General features: G+C 32.0%; 2 protein-coding genes and 1 long non-coding RNA gene across 3 annotated transcripts in view; all 3 read right to left on the bottom strand.

Moving 5' to 3' along the window:
- LOC139482163 (uncharacterized) overlaps positions 1-14893 on the bottom strand; it is an 80215-nt gene extending 65322 nt beyond the window's left edge. The window contains exons 1-7 of the mRNA XM_071265864.1: positions 14717-14893; positions 8145-8280; positions 4331-4396; positions 3339-3410; positions 2758-2820; positions 1870-1941; positions 236-304 (exon numbers count right to left, since the gene is read on the bottom strand). Coding sequence (XP_071121965.1) covers positions 236-304; positions 1870-1941; positions 2758-2820; positions 3339-3410; positions 4331-4396; positions 8145-8280; positions 14717-14831 — 593 coding nt within the window. The 5' untranslated portion in view covers positions 14832-14893. The remainder of the gene's footprint in view (positions 1-235; positions 305-1869; positions 1942-2757; positions 2821-3338; positions 3411-4330; positions 4397-8144; positions 8281-14716) is intronic.
- Positions 14894-16591: 1698 nt separating this feature from the next.
- On the bottom strand, positions 16592-17999 carry LOC139483421 (uncharacterized). Its single transcript, XM_071267441.1, has 2 exons — positions 17919-17999; positions 16592-17533 (listed from the first exon to the last, which is right to left on the bottom strand). The coding sequence occupies exons 1-2, from the start codon at positions 17997-17999 to the stop codon at positions 16592-16594; spliced, it is 1023 nt and encodes a 340-aa protein (XP_071123542.1).
- A 2943-nt stretch (positions 18000-20942) lies between these two features.
- Positions 20943-26416, bottom strand: LOC139483627 (uncharacterized). Its single transcript, XR_011655053.1, has 2 exons — positions 26358-26416; positions 20943-21382 (listed from the first exon to the last, which is right to left on the bottom strand). It is a non-coding gene; the product is annotated as an uncharacterized lncRNA (long non-coding RNA).
- Between the last annotated feature and the right edge of the window lie 870 nt (positions 26417-27286).

Raw genomic sequence — 27286 nt, forward strand, 5'->3', positions numbered from 1 at the left:
ATCTCCCTTCGGTATCTTCTGCCTTCGACTTATGATATCTGAATTTCCCCTCGGTATATTCCGCCTTCGACTTATGAGTTTTAATTTGCCTTTGGTATTTTCCGTCTTCTTTAATGACTACATGTACCTTAACAAAAAATTCGTTTTAGAGAACACTTTCATTTTAACAGAGAACCAGCCATTACCAATGTACAACTACACTGGACATCCATGACAGCTATATAGCTATACTCACACAAGACGCAGATTGGCACCAGTGATGAATCCGTCCGGAAACCAGTAGAACTGGTTATGAGTCAAAGCTCTGAAAAAATATATACATTAAAAATAGGATTTTTATTGTAAAAGTGGACAGGACCATGCAACTATCAAACTTTTATTCATAGTGTTTTAAAAAAATATTGTCTAGAAGCTTAGCTCTCTCTCTCAATGAGGTGGTAACAGTCAATACCAGAGTTAACAAAACCATTTTGAACAAATGCTGCTACATATTCATAAAACCTTCTCAGAGAAATGGCAGAGGAAAAAGAAACCCGTTCTGAATTGGTAAATGAACGCATCGCTCGTTGTCTAACAAAATGTCTATGTGCTAAAATGATTTGATACCAAACAGTTGTTGAGAATTATATCATGCATCATGCTCGTCCTAAACATGTGACATGTTTAGAATTTCCCTATTATTTGACGTGAATAGAAAATCCTAGTTTGTCGTTATCAGAATTGTCGATTTTACAATGTGGTTGTTTTGTTGATGTGTTTCATTTTTTTCAACTCTATAGTCCGTCGGGGATGAATAACAGTATTTTACAATCCAAACGATTTAGGCCCGTTTTAGATGGAAGAGGTTCCATACTGGAAAGTTGTTGTAAATCAATACACGAGACTGGATACATGAACGTTCACATACTTTATTTTCCATCTAACATATATACAAGCACAGTTCATAAGCATATTTACAAAACAGTAATCATGGCACCATACCCACCGCTGCTCGTAGATCGAGAGCGGGGCGAACCGGTGCGTCACATGGTTCTCTCTTTTTTTTCTATCTCCTTTTCGTTTCAAAGAGTAACCTTTATAAAACATGATCATAGAAACGATTTGACCAATGAAAATAGAAAAAGGTACTTATAAACAAATAGTTTCCAAACAATGAAACATATCAAAAGCAGATTAAATTAAGACTGAGTGTTAATTGACAATATTCACTCTATATACAGTTTGGGTGTTGACAAATAAATTACATTGATGACCATTGTTTAAAAAAGTATTCTCACGACATAATCTTAATCTTAATCCATAAATATTTCCTAGTAACGCTGAGACGACTAATACAAATACATGTCTTTTATAAAATTGATATAGGAAGATGTGGTGTGAGTGCCAATGAGACAACCCTCCATCCAAATAACAATTTAAAAAAGTAAACCATTATAGGTCAATGTACGGCCTTCAACAGTTTTTATAAAATTGTTTGAAAAATAGTTCAAAATCTTGTTTTCCTTATGAAATGCACTTCTAGCGTAATAAAAATATTGAAACTTAATTACTCATAAGAAATAATGACTGTTGATACCAAACACGACGAAAAAAGATGAAAATGCTAAAATTCACAATTTCACGCATTTTCACAACATGACACATGTATTAAATATTTGCCACTGAACATTAATCAACCAACAAACAACCGATCAAATTGTGCATCCTTTATCGCTGGTGTTGTTTTGTTTTTGTGAACTTAGAGATGTGTAACAATGGTTGTCTAAATGCGGTCGTTGTTTAGAAGCAAGAAACTTTACTTATTTTGGTAATATATGGTACTTTTAACCGCATTTTATTGTTATGAAAAGGAAGGATGAAAACACTTACAAATATTGCAGAGAGGATGGTAGTTTCCCTGTATAAGTTGAATTGATACTGATGTCATTGTTTATAAGGTTTCTGAAAGTTATATGAAAAAAATAATTATGTTCTGAAAATGAGTTCAGTTTGTATCTGAACACGTATATAAATGTTGATATTAAAAGCAAAAAAGTATGGATTCACACATACAATGTATAATAAGATAAAACACGATCGTTGGCCAAATATCAAATATACCGGGTCTCCACGTATTCCGGCGCTTTTATTCAATGATATCACTAGCAATGTATAGGTGTTAAAATTAAAGTCTCTTATTCACAACAAAACAATACAGTAAATGTTACGAATATTAGAGACCATGTAGACAGTAGACAGTAGGAGATTTTCGCGGGTGATTCATGTTGTGGTTTTAACATCAATCTAGAAAATCGTGTAACAATATACTTGAATGAATCAGGGGTGGGAAAAACTCGAAATCAACTTGCTAACAAGATTTTCACCAAACTCCGCAAAAATGTTACCTCTCTATAGAAATATAATAGAATTTGCAAAATTAAGACAACAGTGACTTTGCATCTTAAGAAAACAGAAAATAGAATAAAGTGAAAATATAAAGATGGAGAAATCTATTCTCTGTCCGCTGCTTCTTATAATATTATAGTAAATAAGGATATATAAATAAGTAATTCATGACTTATCAACACCCATTAAATATCATAACAAAAAAATATAACTGAATTTAGTAAAAACGAACACTATGCTTCCGTTGTTAGTCTAGCCAGCTGTAAGACGCCATGATGAATTATATACTCATAACTTGCAACTCATACTTTGACTGTTTTAATTTATTAATATTGAAAAAATACATCGTTGAAAAAGGAACAGACTACTTACAGAATTGTTAAAGGTGAAAGTTCAACATATGGCATTGTGGTAATGCCGCAGTTCTGTATAGTTCTGTAAATGAACAATGGTATTATATTATCAATACAAAACGTTTAAACAAACCATTGAAAACAAATTGTTGTAACTAACTAAGATTGGAATTTTTGGAATTTATAAACAAAAAATCTTTGTGTTACAGAAAAATGTGTCCTGTGAAGTAACGGAGTGCTGGTGCGTAGCGACGCTATTTATTTCCCATGAATCGACGATTGTTTAAACATTCCCTAACATAAACAAAACAATAATTATAGATTAATCTTCAGATTCCAACATTTCAAACATTTTTTATAAAATTTTTGTAATGGTTTCTTTCAATTTTCCGTTGTTTATCCAATAATTCACAGGCAGAATTTATTGAAAGTTATTTAAAGAAACTCGTAATTTCAGAATGCAAATAGATTTTCTATATATCGTTGTTTGTAAACAGAAACAACCAAACCAAACGTCTCGGCTTAATGTCTGCTATATGGGACTGTTATCTTTGTACTCGCTTTGGAAATATTACCCAGAATGCTGAGTTTACAACTTACAGCGAGTTTAGACTGGTGAGGTTAGTGAATGTATCGTCTGCTATATCAAAGTATGTACAGTCCTGAATTGTTCTGAAATAGAAGATGACAAAGTTAACAACTATAGAGTATAAACAAGAAGTATGTTTGTCTATATTTAAAACCTATTGGAGAAGCCTGCAGGCTCATCCGTATACACAAGTTGGAATGTTCTATCCGGACACTTTCGCTTCCTCCAACAAAAAAAGCTGCCACAAAATAGCACAAAAGCGCTGAAAGTGACATTTAACAACATTCAATCAATTAAATGTCAAGATTTCAGACGGTAGATTGGTGTAACAAAAATGAAATTCTCAATAACTACATGTATATGACCTTGGTCATGCATAATAGATGTTTAGTGACCTAAATATATATTCATGTATGTGATCATGTAATGTATCCTCATAAGTTCATTACCTGATAAATAGATAATATGATCATTTAGCATGCGGAATACTTTTGACCGTTATGGAATAACCGTTTCACAAATGATATCTGATATGTTCCTTACGTCGTAACTACAATCCCCTTCCCTTTCATGAATGTGACCTACCGAATTAGACTATTTACCGGATTTGATATCACATAAGCAACACGACGGGTGCCACATGTGGAGCAGGATCTGCTAACCCTTCCGGAGAACCTGAGATCACCCCTAGTTTTTTGGTGGGGTTCGTGTTGTTTATTCTTTAGTTTTCTATGTTGTGTCGTGTTTACTGTTGTTTGTTTGTTTTTTCATTTTTAGCCATGGCGTTGTCAGTTTGTTTTAGATTTATGAGTTTGACTGTCCCTTTGGTATCTTTCGTCCCTCTTTTACCGCAGAAATAGTTCCAGAACCAAAATGACTAACTAACTGACTGGATGATAAATTGACGGCCAGAAAAATATAAATATTTCCGTACAGATGATAGTATGACAATGAGGATGACAAGCTATGATAGCCATTGAATATTTTTATTAACTCTACTTACATGGATGTTGTTGATGCAGCAAATGTTGACCTTGAAATATTTGGAAACGAATAGGATACAATCTCCCTGTATTAAAAAAAATGCATTTGAGGTTTCCAAAAGAAAAGTGTGCGTTTTGATACAGTAATTTTTTGCCAAGAATTCTCCCTTAGAAACATTGAGTAATATTCAAAAATCTGAATAAAAAACATTCACCATTTCAATTAACCTTCACTTAAATGTTTTAGGAATTTTTATGTTTATGGCCTCTAGACGTTTATTATTGTTGCTTCCAAAGCGTCTTTTTATTTGGTCCATGAAGGTCTATGTAGTGAAAAAGAAACGATAATGACATGACAATATAGAGTAGCAACTTGAATCACAAAAACGGGTAAATTTAGTTTCTTTTTTCGGGAATATGTTGCTTTGTGCATCCCTATATATAGCTATCCACTTATGAAAATATATGCTCTAGGTGATCTAGAATTATTCAGTTGTGTTTCACTTGTTAGTTTTGTCTTCTGTCGAAGTCTTTGAGTTGACCTTAACACTTCATTTATTGTTTGTGTTGACGGGATGTTTCTTTATTGGTGTATACAGTTCTGGTCAGTTCTAGCATTTGATATTGTACATACTAAAATTGTGAATGGAAATGGGGAATGTGTCAAAGAGACAACAACCCGACCATAGAAAAGACAACAGCAGAAGGTCACCAACAGGTCTTCAATGTAGCGAGAAATTCCCGCACCCGGAGGCGTCCTTCAGCTGGCCCCTAAACAACGCGTCCTTCAGCTGGCCCCTAAACAAATATATACTAGTTCAGTGATAATGAACGCCATATATACTAAACTCCAAATTATACACAAGAAACTAAAATTAAAAATTATACAAGACTAACAAAGGCCAGAGTCTCCTGACTTGGGACAGGCGCAAACATGCGACGGGGTTAAACATGTTTATGAGATTTCAACCCTCCCCCTATACCTCTAGCTAATGTAAAAAAGTAAACGCATAACAATACGCACATTAAAATTCAGTTCAAGAGAAGTCCGAGTCTGATGTCAGAAGTAACCAAAGAAAATAAACAAAATGACAATAATACATAAATATCAACAGACTACTAGCAGTTAGCTGACATACCAGCTCCAGACTTCAATTAAACTGATTGAAAGATTATGATTTCATCATATGAATATCAGGCACAATCCTTCCCGTTAGGGGTTTAGTATCATACCATCATAACGTATATGAGAACATAGCCCGTGTCATGCCAACAACTGGTTTTTGAATAAATGTGTTTAGTTCCGATGCAAAGACCCTATAAGTGAATCAGTATTAACGTCAAAATATGCAATCTTTAATGACCTGACAACAGTATCGTAACTATATCCCTTGTTAGTTTCTGAGGTGAATACTGACATTTTTGTGCTTCATAAAGAATATTTCCATAAAAAATTGGATAAGAAATACCTGAACGTATAAGATGTCTGCATGTTGAGCTATATTTACGAATGATGTCCTTATACCGATGATAAAATTTAGTAAATGTTTTGACTAGTTTGTGATATCGAAAACCCTGGTGTTATAATTTTTCAGTAATACATAAATTTCTCTCGTTAAAATCTAAAAAATTGTTACATACACGTGCGAATCGTACAAGTTGAGATATATAAACACCGTAAGATTGTGACAAGGGAACGTCACCATCTAAAAATGGATAATTAACGATAGGAAATGAAAAATCATCTCTTTTATCATAAATTTTAGTATTAAGCTTCCTAGTATTATGTACATGTATCATATCAATGGAAAAAAAAAAAAAAAAACAGAACACAAAGTTATAAATTCAATTCACTCGTTGAACTATAGTTTGCTAGGTAAATGTTCTTCAAAGGCCTTGGTACTGTGCATATATATTTTCTTAATTAAAAAAAAAAACAACCATTAAACGTAACATTGAAGGAAATTTTCCATACTTCACACATTAACTTGTAATAAAATCTGGTATGATTTATTTTGAATTTAATATGATAAAATTGTCTACAAAATAAAACATTTAGGGTTTATATCATAACAAAGGACAGTAATTAAAATTATAGCAGTTATTTAATAAAAATAAAACCTGTAATATTTATAAATACATAATTATTTAGTACCCGAAGGAGATGAAGCTAGTGAACTTTTAAAATTAATTGACATGATAATTGACTTTTCCCACGTTCAATTTACCGTTCTTTATGCATATTATGTTTTCAAATATATAATATACATATTTTTCTATTTACCTGTGCATTAAGGGGAAATTGGAGTATTTTCATCAAGTTTGTGCAGATATTTAGTGTAAAGGAATATTTATTTAGTGTCGAATTAACAAAAGATATATATTGGGTTTTAGTTTCTTGTTGACAAGTAGTTAAATTCTTAATTTCATATTATGTTTATCCATAAAACACTAGAATTAATTTTTTTGTATATTGAAAATAACATTGGCAATACAATATGCAATTGTAGTTATAACTTTTTAAATAAAGGACATATATGAAATAACATAGCATATTTGCAGATAAAAAAATCCCAAATTTGTGTTCTGCGATTAAGAGGGCTAGCAATCACTTACAAAATAGCACTGATATATCTTAAAAATCGTTGACAAAATAATTTGATTTTATATGGTTTTTAAAAAAGGTCATCCCTATTTTCAAAGTTAACTTTACTGTACCTAAAATTTATACCAAATTAACATGGTGGTCTTATAAGATGGTCTATAGCAATCTATTTCATTACAAAATTAAAATAGTTTGTCCGTCAAACGATATTAACAATCTAAAGATTTGTAAAATAAAACTTTTTTTAATTTCAATTACAGCGATTTAACAAAAGTAGACGATAACCACAAAAGAATAAAAGCTGGATTCTCAACGATACGCTAATGTATATGGTAATAAAATCTATCTTTTAATTTCATTTTTACATATTTTATATCTGGACATGTTTGATAATGATCCAATAAAACGAAGAAAAAAAGACGAATGGTCGGAAATAAAAATATAATGATTTTACATGTAAATTTTACACATATTTTTAATACAGACGTAGGGTTTTGAACTGTATTGTCAAAGGTTCATGACTCTAATTATCCTGATGTCCTTTAAAAATTCCATCATATAATGAAGAATATTTTATTTCATTGGTAGAAGTAAAATTTAAAATAAAAATTTGATTGAAAAAATACAAGGTCACTTTTATAATATGTTTGTGAAGTAAAGAAAAACAACATTAAATTAAATGTGCATTTTAAGTATATTTTTGTTTGTTGATAAAATAAACTTCCTGCTGGTGGCCTTTCTCATTCCTTTTAACCGAATATTGTTTTCTTTCTTTCATCTTCATTTAGATGCAAAATAACACCGTTGGATAAATAAACAACTAGGTCATTTTTAATATTTGTAAAGTAAAAGGATAAAAGGAAAGTGGTAAATTCAACATATTGATAGTTTGAATTCTTAAATCGATCAAAAGAGAAAGAATAAAGAGAGTGAGAAATGGAGTGAGAGACTGTTGTTAACACAACATAAACAGATAAAAATGTCCTTTTGAATACGAAACTATAGTTTTACTTTAAGAGCTAGCTTCACATTAATAAATATTGAGACATATGAGCAAAGACCAATCGAATAAGATTCTGTGTTACTGGATGTATAATCATGGCGTATATCTATTTGAAAAAGCCGCGTAAAATGCCATTTCAGGCCAAATAATGAATCTTATCATACCTCCTGCTTTATAAATTTATTCTAAGATAACAAGTTTATTCTAAATTGACTATAGAACTTACACTATACCGTCGCATGATTTTAATAACTCGTCTGTAAGAAGAGCTGTACAGTCACAACCAGTACAGCTTTGGGAGAATGGATAATCTTTCATGTATTCATCTTGGTTGTCTGACCACATTCCATTCGCTGTATCATCTGGCACAGTCATAAAAAAGAAAAGAAAATTTTTGATATTTTTCAGAAGTATATAGATACACTTAGTTATGGATTAAGGTTTTCCCAATCCGTAGGCAAGGAGAACAAATGGAAGGAGTGGTCGTCAGTAAAAATAACAACGGAAAATGTAGTACAAAACACAACACCTTGAATATGTCCCTGACATTACTGAGCCTAAAAATTATAAATCCTGCAACATTCTTTATACGTCTGTCTCAAGTCGGGAACTTCTACGTGTACGCTATTGGTTGTCGTTGGTTCCTGTCTGCCATTTTGGATTTCGATTATTGTTTTTGTATAAATCAGAATGGTTGTTAGCTTTATTGAGTTGTTCCTAATGTTCATTCGGGGACGTACTTTAAGATATAGGTTTTGGAGTTTTTAAGGTCGTACGGTGACCAAAATCTAACACATGCAACATAGAAGTCATTTGGTCTTTGGTGGATAGCTGACCCTTTGGTAATCACATCTCGTTATTAAAAATCCGGTAAATAGTCTAATTCGGTAGGTCACATTCGAAATTAGAGGCTCTAAAGAGCCCGTGTCGCTCACCTTGGTCTATGTGAATATTAAACAAAGGAAGCAGATGGATTTATGACAAAATTGTGTTTTGGTGATGGTGATGTGTTTGTACATCTTACTTTACTGAACATTCTTGCTGCTTACAATTATCTCTATCTATAATGAACTTTGTAGTTTCAGTGGAAAATGTTAGTAAAAATTTACAAATTTCATGAAAATTGTTAAAAATTGACTATAAAGGACAATAACTCCTTAGGGGGTCAATTGACCATTTCGGTCATGTTGACTTATTTGTAAATCTGACTTTGCTGAACATTATTGCTGTTTACAGTTTCTCTCTATCTATAATAATATTCAAGATAATAACCAAAAACAGTAAAATTTCCTTAAAATTTCGGATTTAGGAGCAGCAACCCAACAACAGGTTGTCCGATTCATCTGAAAATTTCAGGGCAGATAGATCTTGACCTGATAAACAATTTTACCCCCATGTCAGATTTGCTCTAAATGCTTTGGTTTTGGAGTTATAGGCCAAAAACTGCATTTTACTCCTATGTTCTATTTTTAGCCATGGCGGCCATCTTGGTTGGTTGGCCGGGTCACCGGACACAATTTTTAAAATAGATACCCCAATAATGATTGTGGCCAAGTGTGGTTTAATTTGGCAGGAGAAGATTTTTGTAAAAGTTAACGACGACGGAAGCCGGACGCCGGACTCAAAGTGATGGGAAAAGCTCACTTGGCCCTTCGGGCCAGGTGAGCTAAAAACGGAAGGGTATTTTAGTTACGACATAAGGAACATATCCGATATCATCTGTGAAATGTATACGTTCACATGCACTTGTAAAATGTCGATTTATATCCGGCGCAGCTCATATGATGTAATTTTAATAAAATTGTGTGTTGTGTGTAGTCAAGTTACATTTAATAAACATGTTCAAATTAAAAAGTCTAGCCCACTTTAAATTAGTCATATTGACTTTTCCATATAGTATCCCATTCAAATAATAAAAAGGATATGTTACGTAATTTAAAAAGCATTTTGATAATAAGGACGGAAAACTTTTAAAACTCCTTTGAAATAATTTTTGTAAAATTTAATGAATTAAATGTAATGTCTTGTTGAGGTTTTAATTTGTTAAAATATAACTTGAAGAATAATGGCTTAGGATACTTGAGACTGCATTTAAACTGTTTTAGTATGTTTCAATTTCAAAATTTTACGATTGGTGTATTCATTAAAAATTATGAACTTGCATGTATCAAAACTACCTCATTAATTGCATGAATTCGTATATACAAGTATATACAATACTGTTGAGATATTTTAGAAATTGAAAAGCATACGAAAGTATTATGTGTACTGTTATTCTTGATCCACCTAACAACCTGACATAAAGCCAACAACAGAAAAAGAACATTTTTATTGATGTGCAATTCTAAAAAACAAGTAAATAGTGTGAGGTAACTAAATAAAGCTAAAATAGAGCCCTTGTAAATTGTATGAAATGAAAAAGAACATTAACGTACTCCGAAATAAATTAAACATTTGAAAACAAATTTTGAATGTAAATGAAAATTTTTAAAACAAAAAAACTTAAATATTTAATCACACACACACACACACAAAAAGAAGAATGCAGGGAATGCATGCGCAATATTTTAGATAACCAGATTATCTACACATCGATATTTTACGATATATAGGCCTATACACAGAAAATCCGATACTTTGTTTTCCGTTCTATATCTGGTTTCCTGCCCTCTCCTTATTCAGTTTAACGATTGACGAAAATATGCTTGATAACACAGTTTATAATTATAGAATAACTAATAAAAACAATCAAATAAATGAAGAAAATCAAACGAATGACCGAACAACACATGTACCGTATGAAGATATGCGCTGTGCGCATAGCGCATCAACCAACAATCATTGTTGTTTTGTCATGAGTTCAATATGTTTCAAGATTTTAAGTCTTGATTAATAGATATAAGAAGATGTGGTATGAGTGCCAATGATACAACTCTCCATCCAAGTAACAATTTGTAAAAGTATTTGTTTAAGACTGAGTTATTGTTGTAATACATTGACCATGAGTTGTTTGTGGAGAATAGTTATTGTAGACAAAACAAGGCAATACATTTTGTACGTATTCTCAATTTGTTTTGATGTACAAGGCGTATGACATTTGCGCCGATTTTTAAAATTGTAATTCTTTCATTTGCGCTGATTTTATATTTGCTCCTAATTGCATTTTCAGTTTAACACTGGTGAGTAAATGCTTCTACATGCACTATACCTCGGAAGGTAAAATTTTGTTATAAACATTGTTTACTTATGTTTAAGTTACGTATGTTAAAATGCGAACTCTAGAAATGCCCACATCAAGTACGTAAGCCAGAGAAAGAACAGATGGACTTCGTTATTGATAATGATGACAAATTATATATATACAAGAGAAGTTATTACAAAAAAGGAATGTATTAGATGTGTTGCCCGTAAGTACTCGGCAAAAACAGATTTATGATTTTAATGTATTCCGTTTTTATGGATTTTAATGTTGTAAATAGATTTTTACTTCGTGATTTTAGTATAAACAGAGTGCTTTTATCTTAGGGTTTTACTTCTTGCTTTTAAGGTGTGTGAACATAGTGCGTTTAAATTGACTTAACCTGCTCGACATCCTACTACCACCTCCCGGTGGTGAGCAGAGGACAACAGTCATATAAATATCATGATTGACAATTCATATCATTTGTACAACTGGGTAACGGAAGAGGTCAATAATGATAAATGAAAAATAACATTCACCTGTAATTTACCTGTAAAAAAAATCGGCGCAAATGAAAAGAAAAATCGGCGCAAATGAAAGAAAAAATCGGCGCAAATGAAATGCAGATCGGCGCAAATGCAAAACGCCGGATGTACATTCCAAACGTTCAATCAGGTATTACTTTTAATTTCTTCATCTTAAATTAAAACCATGTTTATTTTGCAAAATTATTGAAACATATTCGTTATACCACACACATTAAATTTGTTATGCAGTAAATTACCACGAAAATGGATAAAATTCAGTCAGAAAATAAATATAATCTATATTTATATTGAAAGGTTTTTAAATGCATAAAAAAGTCAATTTAGATTTGAAATGAAATTAAAAATTCTTAACGGATGTTTTTTTTTCTTTTGAAGTGCCCAAACATGAATCTCAGCATGTCAGTTGCACAATTTGATTTTTTATGATTTTAATAATTGCAAATTTAAATATTTTCTTTTAATATTTGAATTGTTAATGAACTCCTGTGGAGAAATGAGATATGTAGTATATATAAACGTTTACATACATAATTTAATATTAACTCTTTGTAATACATTTATGTAAGTAGTAACTTTATTCGTGATATTCAAATATGAGAGGGTTTGGATGAGGGGTCCCTGATGTTTTTATTTTTAAGGCCATTTATACTTAAATTTATATTTACTCCAAACAAATATATATTTTCTTATCATATTTTTTTATATATATATTTTAATACCCCACTATTTTCCCTTTTTTTTGGCCTAGTTCTCTCAATTTTTGCCCCCCCCCCCCCCCATTATTCTGCAATTTATGAAATTTTGTCTCTTATTCTCTACTCTGGTTATCCTGTTCAGACCCTCATATAAGTTTGTACAGGACTTTATAGGCGTTAATATGTCTATAATTTCATGTTAATTTAAAGTAAAATGTATTTTCTCGGTGCAGTAGTTTTACAAACTTTTCTTTTTTAATAACCTTTATACGGTTCACAATCAAAATAAGAAAAAAACGTTGAAAAAATCATTAGAAGGTAATCAATTTTTAAGTTGTTATTTATTATTCGAAAAGCCACTGGGTTGTTCCTAAGCATGCCTGATTAATTTTTAAAATGTATCTTTATGACGTAAAAAGACTTGATGACATTTTTTTTTTCTCTCCGAAACTAATTAAAGCTAGGGTACTGCTGATTCTGTGTAGAGACACGAGAGTTCATCCTAGTCCGTTAAAGAGCTCACCAGAGCCCATGTTTTGTCTGTTATTATGTATATATATGCAAACTCTAAATAAAATTTACTTACTTATCCTACTCTTGATGGGCCAATTGTTTTCCCATTATTTGACATAACTAAGAACATACATGTACTTACGGTACACCGCGTTTAAATGTACAACTGAAAGTTCGGAACACACTAAATATGATAGATTTACATACGAAAATTTTGAATGGAACTTTCATGTGGGCTGTTGGCAAAAGGTAGATTGTTTTGAAAATGAAAAAAAAAATCATATAAATGATTAGGTAAGAATTGCCATATTAGTAAACAATGGTAAACACTGACAAAAACTGTTCAAGTGAGATTCTTCAAATCCCTCTTATTTCTAAATGATTTTTCCCCTGCATATTTTAGTTATTAAAGATATCATTTTATTTCCTATCGACAGTCGGTGGTTTTCTTCGTGCATCCCGGCTTCCTCCATCAATAAAAACTGGTCACCACGAAATAGCCTTAAAGTTGCGCCTAAAAGTGGCGTTAAACACCAACAATCAATCAAACATATATAATTTAAAAGGATTTGAATGTTATCATGACTTTACATATGCATGTATAATGAGACGTGTTATCTATTTAGTGAGATTGATTTATTGTAGTTTGCTAGCGTCCAGTGGCAAGTATGTCATGCATGTTCAAGGCATATGAGCTTCAATGTTTTAAACAATAGTATAAAAAAGAAGATGTGGTATGATTGCCAATGAGACAGCTATCCACAAAAGACCAAAATGACACAGACATTAACAACTATAAGTCACCGTACGGCCTTCAACAATGAGCAAAGCCCATACCGCATAGTCAGCTATAAAAGGCCCTGATAAGACAATGTAAAACAATTCAAACGAGAAAACTAACGGCCTTATTTATGTAAAAAAAATGAACGAAAAACAAATATGTAACACATAAACAAACGACAACCACTGAATTACAGGCTCCTGACTTAGAACAGGCACATACATAAATAATGTGGCGGGGTTAAACATGTTAGCGGGATCCCAAAATAGGTAGTTTTTGCAAAAAAATCTTATAATAACAAATAATCCATACAAATTGACAAAACTAAAGGATCGAATATATCAACCAACGAAACGACTGGAAAACAACTGTCATATTCCTGGATTGGTACAGGCATTTGTTTGGTATTGAAAGGACTGTATGTTCCACTTACAAACTTTATTTGTATTTCATCGGTATACAAACGCTCTTTCTTAAACCAAAGGTATATTTATGGGTATAATGGTGCTTCTGTTTCATTCTTTTTACCTCAGGTTTAAATGAATGTGATTCATTTCAATAAACCCTATTATTTTGAAATATTCATAAACCTCAGGGGCGGATCAAGCCATTTAAAAAAAAGGGGGAATCCTAACCCAGGACAAAAAGGGGGAGGGGTTCCAACTACATGTCCTCATTCATATGCATTGATCGTCCAACAAAAAAGGGGGTCCAAATTGGACGGAGTCAACATTTACTGCGATGTATCACAACATTTGATTAATCTTTAAGCAGTATTTAATTTGGTACACGTCTCATCATAACTTCAAGTTAGAATATTATTTTATTTTAGTAATGATTGCCATATTTTATGAAATAGAATTAGTGTGAAATAAATGCAGAGGATTCATACTACTAAAAAGACGTCATTTCATTATTTAATATTATTTATCTAAACATGTTTATTTTCATTGTAAATGAAAAATATTAGATTACACTCGTAAAAATCAAAAATTCTTTGTTTAATTTTCTTAATTTTTTTGGGCATAAAAGTAGCTGAATGAATCTTTTTATGTTTTTTTTTTCAAATGTAATAATTACCTGCATTGTAATTTATCCCATTTGCAGCATATCTGCCATTCCAGTAAACGTCAGCATCCCATACCTGACCACAAATTAAGGGAATAAAAATCACAAAAAGGAATAAGTCTTTCATCTTATGTCAAAAACATCTTGACATGACACTAGTTTTGACAAAACTGTCATCCAAAACCTTCATTGAACTGGAAAAAGTTACCGTTCCGATATTTAAATACATATGGATAAAAAAAAATATATTTGTATAAAAACCTTCAATCGTAAACATTTAACCATATAAAGTTACCGCAAAAACGTATAAAACTTAATTGAAAATATATTAGAATGTAAAGCTTTATTTCTGTATCCGTGAAGTTGGTATCGATTTTAGGCCATATCTGTTTTTTTATATTTGTTTTGTGTCACGTCAAGTTTTAAATAACATCAAACAGTTAGCAAAAAACCAGCAGAAACTGCTGGTGCAGGAAAATTGGTACCGTTAATGTTATTAGAGACACAATGGTTTTGACACAATTATTTAACATCAAAATTATTCTAATTTGATTTAATTGCTACTAAAGACACAATGTATAAAACGGTTGATATTAAGGGGGAGATAATAAAACTAAAATAAAAAACCCAATCCCATCGTACTAGAGTGTAGACAAATTAGGAAAATAATCAGCATAGATTACTATATATCTATTCATCGACATTATTCTCTATAAATGACAAGACACACACTCATTGACGAGGTTCATATATGTACAAATTGAGATTCGGATGCGTGTGTTAGAGGATTACCAAAATTAGAAATAACTGGGACGTCAACAGCGTCTAGAACAGGGCAACGCACGGTCTTCAACTATAAAAACGATTCAAAAGAGAAAAGAAAGTGACCTGGTAACAGGTAATGTTAAAATCAGACTATGGCGAACAGCAACCAACGACAACCTCTGAATTACACACTCCTGGCCTTGAAGGCATAAAACTTTGCTAAGTGCTCGGAGCACAAAAATCATGCTCAAAACATGAAATCCAGCAATTTTATTGGTTGATTTTCGAGTCTGAGTACAAAAATCATGCTCGAAAGTTTTATGACCGTGAGGCCTTATCACAAACTTAAAAATGGAACACTAGTATACAGAATGTGGCGGGAAAAACATAGTGTGCTTCTTCTTTATTTTCAAGCTATAGACAATATGTAGTCAAAGTTCGACATTCTTTTCCGGTTTAAAGAATATTTTTTCCCCCACTTTCTGTAAGACACTACAAGCCAAGACTCAGACAATGCCTCGATAAACTTAAATTCAATGAAGAGTAAATGAGTCGGAAGTCGAATTTTAATTTTGTCCATCGAAACAAAGTTTAAAAAACAAACAAAACCAAAACGAATGAAAGCAAAGAACACGGTTCGGGAATTTTCAATCGGCTTCAAAGTAGAGTTTGAGGTTTTTGATAGAAATCAAAGTAAAGTCAGATTTATTTTTTATTTTTCTGTGCATAAAATTGAGAATGGAAATGGGAAATGTGTCAAAAAGACAACAACTCGACTAAAGAGCAGAAAACAGCCGAAGTCCACTTAAGGGTCACAGCGAGAAAATCCAACACCCGGAGACTGGCTGCAGCAGGCATGGTTTTCTTCTGTTTTGACATAGTGAGCTTTGTATAATAGTGAACCCCTTATAGTTTTTTTTGTAAGACAAAACATGAAAAATTTTGACCTGAAAGGACACATAACAGCTGAAACAAAATCACTTGAGCGCCTGATTAAAAAAAAATACCAACTTTGTAGACAAATATTTATTATTATCTTAATCATTTCAATTAATTAATAATATTATAAACTTAACAATATAGCACTATTTAACAGACTTGAAAATAATGTTCAAATTTCGTTCAGATCCGGCTGGTGTCTTTTGAAGAAGTTTTTCTCGTAAGATTTCTTTTGATGCCACGGATGAAGAATAATAGCTTCGATACTGGTTGTTTACTTTTTGAGGTTTTCTTCTGACCATTCTTTAGCGGGGATGGGTCATTGGTCATCTTATTGAGGTTAACACTGGTACTAGTACGAGGATAGTGGTGATTTCCGTTCCAGTAGTCTGATGACGTCACTTCTGAGTCATCATCACTGGAAAAGCTGTCATCTGCATTAAATGTACTTGATAACCTGGTGGACATATCAGTGGTATCTGATTTTGAGTCGGAATCTTTGCTGTCGACACCAAAATATCTGTGGTAGTACTCTTTGAGTGAAGCTGTATTGGTGCTGTTATCAATAGACCATGTGACAATACTCCCGGAACTAGTTGTCTCCTGGTTCTGTTGTTGTATGTCTGCTATAAGATCTTCCATCATGGTAGACGAGGCAAGCGGAGTAGACCAGTTTTTGCGTCTTCTGTTGTTCCTTAGTGTGGATGCTAAACAATTTTCTATCATAGTGGATGAAGCCAGAGGTGTAGACGAAGAAGCTGGAATTGAATTTTTCTTTGCTGGTGTTGCTGGTGTTTCTAAGTTTTCGAACTGACCATAGTATAGCATTCTAGACAGTAGTTCATCCTCGTAGTCTATCTCTAGTTCTGATTGGTCGTCGCTGTCACATGGTTCTAAATCGGTTGACATTTGTGATACACTGTCGTTGTCGTTCGTATCGGTACTGAAGCATTCTGTTGAGTTAATGTTGTTCCGAACGACGTCTGTTTCAGTTTGTTTCTTTGTGGCATGGCTTGATGTGTCCAAATTATTCTTCTGGGATGACAACAAAGCAGCTGACAGATGTCTGAGAACTGTTTCCATAGCAAGATCATCCTTTTTGAGCGATGGTTCTTTTCCTTGTACCTTTTGAAAAAATAAGATTTATATTAAGATATTGAAAATATAGAGAAAATTTAATGTCTAGATGAAAATGCACTGATATCAGTCTATAAAGAATGAATGAATTAAATAAAACAATTATTAATCTGATTATCCCGGAGAATTTAATCGAAAAGAAATCAATAATTAGTTTGGAACTTATAATGCAGAATTTGATAGCAATACATACTTAATATAAATTTTCAACATAATTTGATAATCTTTTATGCCTATTCTTTTAATGTGAAAATAATCAAATCTAAGTCATACAGTATATCTAAAATAAAAAAAGATGTAGTTATCATTGAATAAATTAATGAATAGATAGATACATGTACCAAAGTAAATAAAAAAGTTGCTAAATACTTACAATCTTTGACAAGATAGACAATGCATCTACACCAGAAACAAGTGTGTTCAAATTTTCTTGGAGCAACATGTTATCTTTCATTTTGCAAATATAAGTAATCTTAAGTTATTCTATGAATTTTTATAGTTAATATTTATTCAGATTTTTATGAAGTATGATGGTTATATTTTTCTTTTTATATACATCTATGTTTGTGTAACTGAAACCAAATGAGATCTCGTTGAGTTCGTTACTTTGTTTCTTCAATACGAGTAATGTATACTCATACTCAGGATGATAATTTTTTAATTGATTACTTATTAAAACATATGTTTGTTAGATATGTATCATAACAGGTGTTCGGAAGAGCGCGCGTGCTCAATTAAATAAATCAACACATATAGTATATTTTGGATTAGTTAGATAAACATGCTTGTAATTATATTACGTACATCACTTAATAAGTTGATAACTAATTAATCAACATGATATGACCAATGCATAAACTTACATACATACGCTAGTACTTGTGTCTCCCAAAAAGAACAATAACTGAAGGAGATCCTTGAAGAATATGTCAAAATTAAATTAGTACTTTCTTAATAGAGAAGAAATGTGTTGAGTAATGTTATAATGAATTTTGTTGTTACATAAAACATTTTATATTTTTGATTCCACTCTTGCTCATACGTTATCAATTAATCTTATCTGGTAGCATGAAATTCACTTGGTAAATATTCTGTTTTTAAATTTGTTTACAAAAAGCGCGTAGTAAAAATATAATTTAAAAGAAAGAATTATAACTTAATTACATTTTTCACAACCCTTTAAATGTTTCAAGTAGTAATCCATACCGGAAATGTCACAAAGTATGTAATTTTGCACACTCTTATAATGACGATTTACTATAATTTACATTCTTATTGTAACATTTACATTTACAATAAAATTGTGTCCCGCCACTACCCTTTTAAGCATTAAAAAGTGAAACCAAATGTAATCACATAAAAGCAGTAACACAGACATTATTTATGAATCTTAAAATCAATTAACACTAGAACGAGAAAAAATAGAAATTAGATTTTTATTGCCTTATATTCAAAAGAATGGACTACAAATCTATAATGACGACCGTTAAATTCGCAATCAATTTCAATTTTGTAACGTACAATAGTGAGTGAATATCAGTGTGAAATCTAGTAAACAAGAACAAAAGAAAATTGACTTTGTTTAAGATAGAGTCGAGAAAATCAACAATAAAACAATGCCGATGAAATGATTTTGTTCTTCATCGCAAAGTCATTGTGATACCCAGTGGCGGATCCAGAAATGTTCATAAGTGGGGGCCCACTGACTGACCTAAGAGGGGGCCCGCTCCAGTCACGCTTCAGTGATTCCCTATATAAGCAACCAAATTTTTTCCCAAAAAAAGGGGGGGGGGCGGGCCCCCTGCCCCCCCCCTAAATCCGCCTCTGATACCATTTTCCGGACGACTAGGGAATATTACCCTTTACTGTACAAGCTTCTTGCATAATTTTAAAATGAAATGTATTCTCTAAATATTGTTTTTAGTGTGGTGCGATTATTGCATATACATTTGTACTTCTTGTGTCTGTAAACAAAAATATTAAAATCTTTTTGATGTCCTCATTTATACAAAGGAAATTTCTAAGCTAAACAAAATAGGTAATTTGATATAATCCATTTATTTTGAGTGGTTCAACAGCAAAATTTACACCGAATTGTTAAGTGTACTACTAGTATATAAATTTATAGTGATGTGACTTGTTTGATTAGTCTGATGTCGTACTTTATAGATCCAATGATTCAATTTGGCTTCCAATACCAATATCTTTCGCCTTGACTTTAGGAGGGAGGTCTTGTGTTATCTCAATAAAACTGCACTCCTTTACAAAACCAATAGAACAGAAAACAAGCATACATTTGTACAGTTAAAAGCAAAACAATGATACATATAGACGTATTAATTGATTGATTGTTGATTGCTAAATATCCAGTGGCAAATATTTCATACATATTCTGGAAGAGGACTAATTACAAAAACATCGAATAGGTAAGTTATGCAAATAGGTTGAACGAAATGAAGGATAGTAAATTCGACTGCCACTGGAAAATGAGCATACAATGGAGTTATATAATGGAACAGGCCAGGTCACCTTAGGACGCCTTGCAGTATAGGGATACTGGTTCTTTCACAAAAAAGAGCGAATTTCTCTCCCTACACGAAGCGTTGAACGTATTTTACTTTTTAAAACCGAATTTTACTGTGCGCATTGCTTTGTTTTTTTTTATTCCAAATTAGCTAAAGGTAAAAGGAGAGAGTAGAAATCTTACAAATCATGTTAAACACTGCGGCATTTTTGCGCTTGTCCCAAGTCAGGATCCTCTGGTTTTTGTTACTAGTCTTGTTCGCTTTTTCTTCATTTCGTTTCATTTCTATGTTTCACATTTAGTGCGGCCATTTCGCTGAACTATACCATATTGTTTAGGGGTCAGTTGGTCCGGATTCGAGATTTTCTCGCTGAGTTAAAAACCCATTGGTTTTCTTGGGATTATTTTCTGCATTTTTGGTCGTTTTTTTGTCTCTTTAATTGACACATTCCCCGTTTCCATTCTCTATCCTATACTAATTATAAAAAAAATACAAGGATTTCTGAAAATTCTCGACAGTACAACAGACCACATAAACCCAAACACTAGAAACCTCCGAAAAAAATCATGTGCAATAAACATGATAAAGATAAAAAATGACCAACACGTTATCTTTTATATATTATGCCTTGGTACAGAAACAACATGATGTGGAGTTTAATCGTTTAACGTGCACACGAACTTCCGTCTTATGACACTAACGAAGGTCTTTTTTGGTGACCTTTAATTCATGTATTCTTCAATATTTCTGGTAATTTTGGTCCTTTTTCTTAATCTTTAAATATAATGCTGATTCTGTTAAATTCTCATGAAAATGATGACGGATTGACAATACTTTACTATCGTGGTCTAAACTTAAATATAAACAATAAGTAAACGGAACATTTTATTGAAGAAAATACATTTTAAAACATATCTAGGTATCATAATAACAGCATTATGAATTGTCGCACCAAAATAAAATCGTTTATGAAATCTGATCAAAATTCAACAAGATTTTGAGATAATCTCCAAAATTAGTTAATGCATCCCATAACGAGATAAAACGATATTTTGTGTCCATAAAATGCCTCTTGACGTCTGCATATCTATGGAATGGAAATGATCAGCCTTGTTTAAAGTCACATAATCTGAAACAATGAACGACCGCATCCGTTATTTCCTCCCTACATTTCGTAGCCATAATTCCCCGTGACAAACAATTGTTAAAATTTCTCTGAAATGATCGACCACAATTCGATTGGCACGTTGCTGATATTGCTACGATCATCTGGAGAAAGATAAGTGCGACGATCAATCTTTGTGCCATTTTTCTAAAAATATAAAATTCATGAATTATATATATGTCGTGTACATTTTATTATTTTGTACAGGTTATTACTTGTACAAAAACTTTGTATGAGTTATTACTTGTATGATGCCTTCATACAAGTTATTACCTGTACAAATATAATTGTACCAGTAACTACTTGTACAATTTCTGATGAGAAAAATATAATAACTTGTACAACACATTATATTTGAGTTGTATGTGCTTCTACATTGGTCTATATAGGTTTAACCTTTAATTCCAATATATGATATAACATATAATATAACTTTTTATCATGATTTATTTTTGAAAATAAATTGTAGAAGGGTTTATTTTATTTTTGCTTTTAACGACTTTGTCACTTTGCACTTGTAGTCAGTATTGAAGCAGCAATAAGCTTAATTTGCTCAATGTCTCATGCTACATGTATGTGATGTTGTTACACTGTGTTCTTCGTGTGTCTAAATTCTTTTACCATTTCAAAAATAACTAGCCATTTTTCTAACCACTTACTTAGACAATCAAGATCTCTACTGATTGAATTTTTCAAAGTGGAATCATCAGGTGCAGTATGACCTATTGAAGTATCATCTGCAAAAAGCCTTCCGAATCCAGACATACCATCAGCTATATCATTTATGTCGAGGTAGTTTTAGATGAAGTTGAGCATGTTTTACCGTTATTTTAATATGTATGCAAGGAGTATGACCCCTTGAATAGTAAACATTTCAAAGAAAACAGTAGACAGAATCAGGGAAGTCCCTGACAGAATACAGAGAGTCTCTATATATTAAAGTAGTATAATCGTAGTTTACATGTAGATAAACGCGAAAAATAATTGTCCTCTCTAAGGATGCATAATAGTTCTGATTCTTGCGATCTAAACATCATGATATGAAAAACGCTCTGAATGGCTTACTTAGGTAGTTTTAGATGAAGTTGAGCATCTTTTACTTATTTTAAAATATATGCAAGTGGTATGACCCCTTAAAAAAAACTTCAAAGAAAACAGTAGACAGAATCAGGGACTTTCTATACTAACATAGAAAGTCCGTGACAGAATACAGAGAGTCTCTATATATTAAAGTAGTATAATCGTAGTTTATATGTAGATAAACGCGAACAATAATTGTCCTCTATAAGGAGCTATAATAGTTGTGGTTCCTGCGATCTAAACACCATGATATGGAAAACGCTCTGATTGGCTTATTTATTTTTCATCTTTGTTATCTATCATACGATTGGTTGTATTTGTGCATGTTTCAAACCGAAAGTCTTATCTATAACTAAAAGTCAGTCCGATGACGGAATCATATCCGGACACCTTTTTTGTCGTTTTTCTCCCAAAATAACTTTATCTGAATAATCATAAGAATGGATGACAAAGCGACTATGCATGTTACCCATAGGACACAGAGGCATGATGATTGATTTATTGTGTAAGGAAGAGAAGCGACACTCAAAATGAGGTCTTCTCGTTTAATTACCATTTCAAAAATAATGCTAATGTAAAAAAGAAAATGTGATATAAGTGCCAATTAGACAACTCTCCGCTAGAAACCAAATGACACAGAAATTAAAAACTATAATAGATCACCACACGACCTTCAACAATGAGCAAAGCCCATATACCACATAGCCAGCTTTAAAAGCCCCCAAAATGGTACATGTATGCAAGAAGATACTGTCAAAGTTTGGTAAAAATCCAGGATAGTTTAAGAAAGTTATTAGAATTTTAAAAAGTTTAACCACAGAGTGAATGTATTGTTTCCTGGCAAAAAAAAAATAAGTCCATTTATAAGTAAAATATGAAAAAAAAATATTTTTTTAACAAATTTACTTAAGGATATTACTTTATGATCATAAACAAGCTTCTGTCCAAGTTTGGTAGAAATCCAAGTTATTTTAAAAAATTTCAAAATTTTTAACCACAGAGTGAATATTTGTGGACGCCGCCGTCAATGACGACAACGACGCCGTCGTTATGTAGGATCGCTATGTCTCGTTGTTTTTACTAAAAACGAAGGCTCGACAAAAATAAACAAACAGATAAATAAATACGAGAAAACAGTTAAAGAAAAATAATACCCGACAATTGAGAAAACAATCTCAGACTTACTAACTCAAAGAAAGGTGTTTTTCAATGAAACATTTTGTTTAAAGCAAAAGTAGAAGAACATGCAAGTCAAAGATATTGTGTGTACAATTTATTATCTTTTTTTTCTCAACAGAAAATGTACAAGTAATTACTGGTAAAATTATATTTGTACAGGTAATAACTTGTATGATGGCATCATACAAGTAATAACTCATACAAAGTTTTTGTACAAGTAATAACCTGTACAAAATAATAAAATGTACACGACATATATACAGATGATTCTAAGTGCATTTCTTTCTAACCAAAATTTTGTAAACGTTGTGTCGCGTTTGTTGTTGTTTTCTAAACGCTACAAAAGTTGAAACAAATACATCGTTTAATAAGTATTTACTGACCCTGTTTGAACTTTCAATAATGAATGCACATGTTGTTGGTAAACAGTCTTTTTACAAACGCAGAAAAAAATACATCATTTAATCAGGTTAAAGTTACAAACAAATGTAGCGTTTGTACTAACAAACGACAAACTGCAGACGCATTTTAAGCGTGTGCATAGTTTGTCAAAGTTTATGTAAACTTTGCAAACGTATGTTTGAAAGAAATGATCAAAACATGTGCGCGCTTAGCCGTTTGCATCGTTTGTGTTAGAAAGAAATGCACTCTCTATATCTGATCATATCTGTTTTCTTGAATTTCGTATTTCAAGGCTGCATTTCTTTCTAACCCAACATTTTGTAAACGTTGTGTCGCGTTAGTTGTTGTTTTCTAAACGCTACAAAAGTAGAAACACATACATCGTTTAATAAGTCTTTACTGACCCTGTTTGAACTTTCAATAAGGCATTCACATGTTGTTGGTAAACATACTGTTTACAAACGTAGAAACAAATACTTTGTTTAACCAGGTTGAAGTAAGAAATAAATGAAGCGTTTGACGACAAACGACAAACTGCAGACGCATTTTTATCGTTTGGATAGTTTGTCAAAGTTTATGCAAACTTTGCAAACGTATGTTTGAAAAAAATGATCAAAACATGTGCGCGCTTAGCCGTTTGCATAGTTTGTGTTAGAAAGAAATGCACTCCAAATCTTTTTTAACAGCAGAAAAAAACCAAGGTGCTTTGGGCATTAACCTCTTTTTTCAATTATTTGATACTTTTTGGTTAACTCAAATTTTTTAACATATCAACTAATTTTCGCTTATCAAATGTGTTCATGTGCGCAATTAAGTATGGATACTACCGGAAGCGTATTTGGGCCATCCTTTTTTTATTATTTGTTTTTCAAATTGTCGACTTTAATCTTTGAATTATCAACTTTTATTAATTGAATTATCACCGTTTATCTTGAAATAATCAACTTTAATCTTGAAATAAGTCCAAATTTTAAGGGGAATTATATATAAATTGATATATTTTCTAAAATGGGCATTCGATACGCGATATATAAAAAAATTCAAGTAGGATTTTTTTTTGTTCAATCATTATTGAAAGTGAAAGAGTGAAATAATAATTCTTTTTTAACAGCCAGTATGTCATAATTTTGTCAAATTAAATAAGAAACATATTGATGACGAATTAATCACTTGCAATTGAATAATTCGTGAGCATTGAATTCGTATTCATGTGAACTTCAATGTAACCCAATAACTAGAGATGGATAACACATGAATAGTGCGTATTTGGTTATTTAAAGGACAAGAATGTCAACATTGAAAGTGAAACAAAGGTTAATTATTTGATTGACCGATTCGATCCACAAAGAATCATTCTTTTGCAGGTAAAAACGATGATAAACATATATTTTAATCTGAAATATGAAATTAAACAGACCTAGACAAAATCCATTGCAAGAGTTAGATACATATTAATTATAAAAAAGAAGATGTGGTATGATTGCCAATGAGACAACTGTCCACAAGAGACCAAAATGACACAGACATTAACAACTATAGGTCACCGTACGGCCTTCAACTATGAGCAAAGCCCATACCGCATAGTCAGCTATAAAAGGCCCCAATATGACAATGTAAAACAATTCAAACGAGAAAACTAACGGCCTTACTTACATACAAAAATGAACGAAAAACAAATATGTAACACATACACAAACAACAACCACTGAATTAAAGGCTGCTGACTTGGACAGGCACATACATAAATAAGTTGGCGGGGTTAAACATGTATGCGGGATCCCGACCCTCCCCCTAACCTGGAACAGTGGTATAACAATACAACATAAGAACGAACTATAAAAATTAGTTGAAAAAGGCTAAACTCATCAGATGGACAAACATACAGATGGACGTGGCAGGGTACTTGTACATCCCGACAACAAAAAGACACAAGGAACAGATCTGAGAGTACTCGAAGTTATCTGACAACTAGTTTAAAGTCAATACTGTTTATTTTATATATGATAATTGGAGGTGTTCGGAGGTTAACTCGATAGTTAATCAGATGGGATCAAGACTAAAATACACAAGAAACGAAGCTACATATTATCGAACCCATGCCCTGTAAATGTTTAGATTTTTTTAAATTAGGCTAAATGTTTTACATGGTTATAAATCAAATATGAGAATTTGATTCAAATCATGGAACACGAATTAGACAGATAGTGCCCCTCTAATTTGCTTTTGTATAAATCTAGGCATGTGCATAACACAAGTCAGATGATTTGAATCTTTAATCTCCTTAACATTGAAGCAACAACTTTTCGAGAATTCTCCTCATAGGTTGATCAGTCAGTGCCTTATTGAAACATATTCCAAATGCTTAAAATGACAAAAAAAACCAAACCAGCTTAGTTTTATCTGATAAGGAGATAGATTATTTCTAAACAACTCAAAATGAGAAAAGATAAGTCTTACTTACGATATTATGCTGATGTCTGATTCCTGGTGTAGTGTTGAAGTATAAATCAGTCGTAAAGATACTGGATTTGTTCACATGTTTTATATGAATTTTTATATTTACTGTTCAAATTAATTAACTCATTTTGATTGTCATTCTGTGAAATCTTGATAAAATAAGTGAAAACAAACATTGTTAATAAGTAGAATTGACCAACTGAAGTCTTTTTAATTATCGGTTTATCTGAAGTGTTCCGAATGATAAAAAGACACTCTCGTTATACAACACATGCGGTGTTTGAAGGTATGTGACGCATCGGTTATCTCGAACTAATAGTGATATCGTCCTAAATAATTTTTCCATAAGGGTTAGTGGTCATCTCGTGCGTCATTTCGGTCTTTTGATGGATGTTTTGATGATAAAACTAATATTTTCATTCATTTTTATTTTACAATCCGGTCAGGTTTTGCGTCACATATTCCAATTGCATTTACGGAAGTAATTTGGCTAATTTAGAGTAATTATGTTTCAAATTGATGTTTCCTTTCTCGGCATCAAGGATAAATTATAACAAATACAAATAAAAGTTTGATGAAATGATTCAATCAATTTTACCAAAAGATTTTGAAGTTTTTCTTTGAACGGAAACCAACTCAGGCCGAAGTTTTACAGAAACACATTGTTTTAAATCAATGGCGTTGTTTTTTTCTGTTTTCATTGTTCTACACTAGTCATTTCGGGACACTTTATAGCTTGCTGTTCGATGTTAGACAAAGCCCTAGGTTGAAAGCCGTACTTTGACCTATGATTGTTTTTTTTTACATTGCGATATGGATGGAGAGTTGTCAAATTGGCACCTATAAAACATCTTCTTAGTTATCGTCAATGATTGCTTTCTTGCAATGTTCTAGTAAAAAGATATTATGAAGATACAATGTCGTTTTGCAAAA

The sequence above is a fragment of the Mytilus edulis genome, chromosome 7 (assembly GCF_963676685.1).
Source record: "Mytilus edulis chromosome 7, xbMytEdul2.2, whole genome shotgun sequence".
Taxonomy (NCBI): Eukaryota; Metazoa; Mollusca; class Bivalvia; order Mytilida; family Mytilidae; genus Mytilus; species Mytilus edulis.

Coding starts and splice junctions, on each gene's coding strand:
- LOC139483421 (XM_071267441.1), bottom strand. CDS start 17,999: ATGAAAGATAACATGTTGCTCCAAGAAAATTTGAACACACTTGTTTCT. Junction 17,534..17,918: donor TGTCTATCTTGTCAAAGATT/GTAAGTATTTAG, acceptor TTTTTTCAAAAG/GTACAAGGAAAAGAACCATC.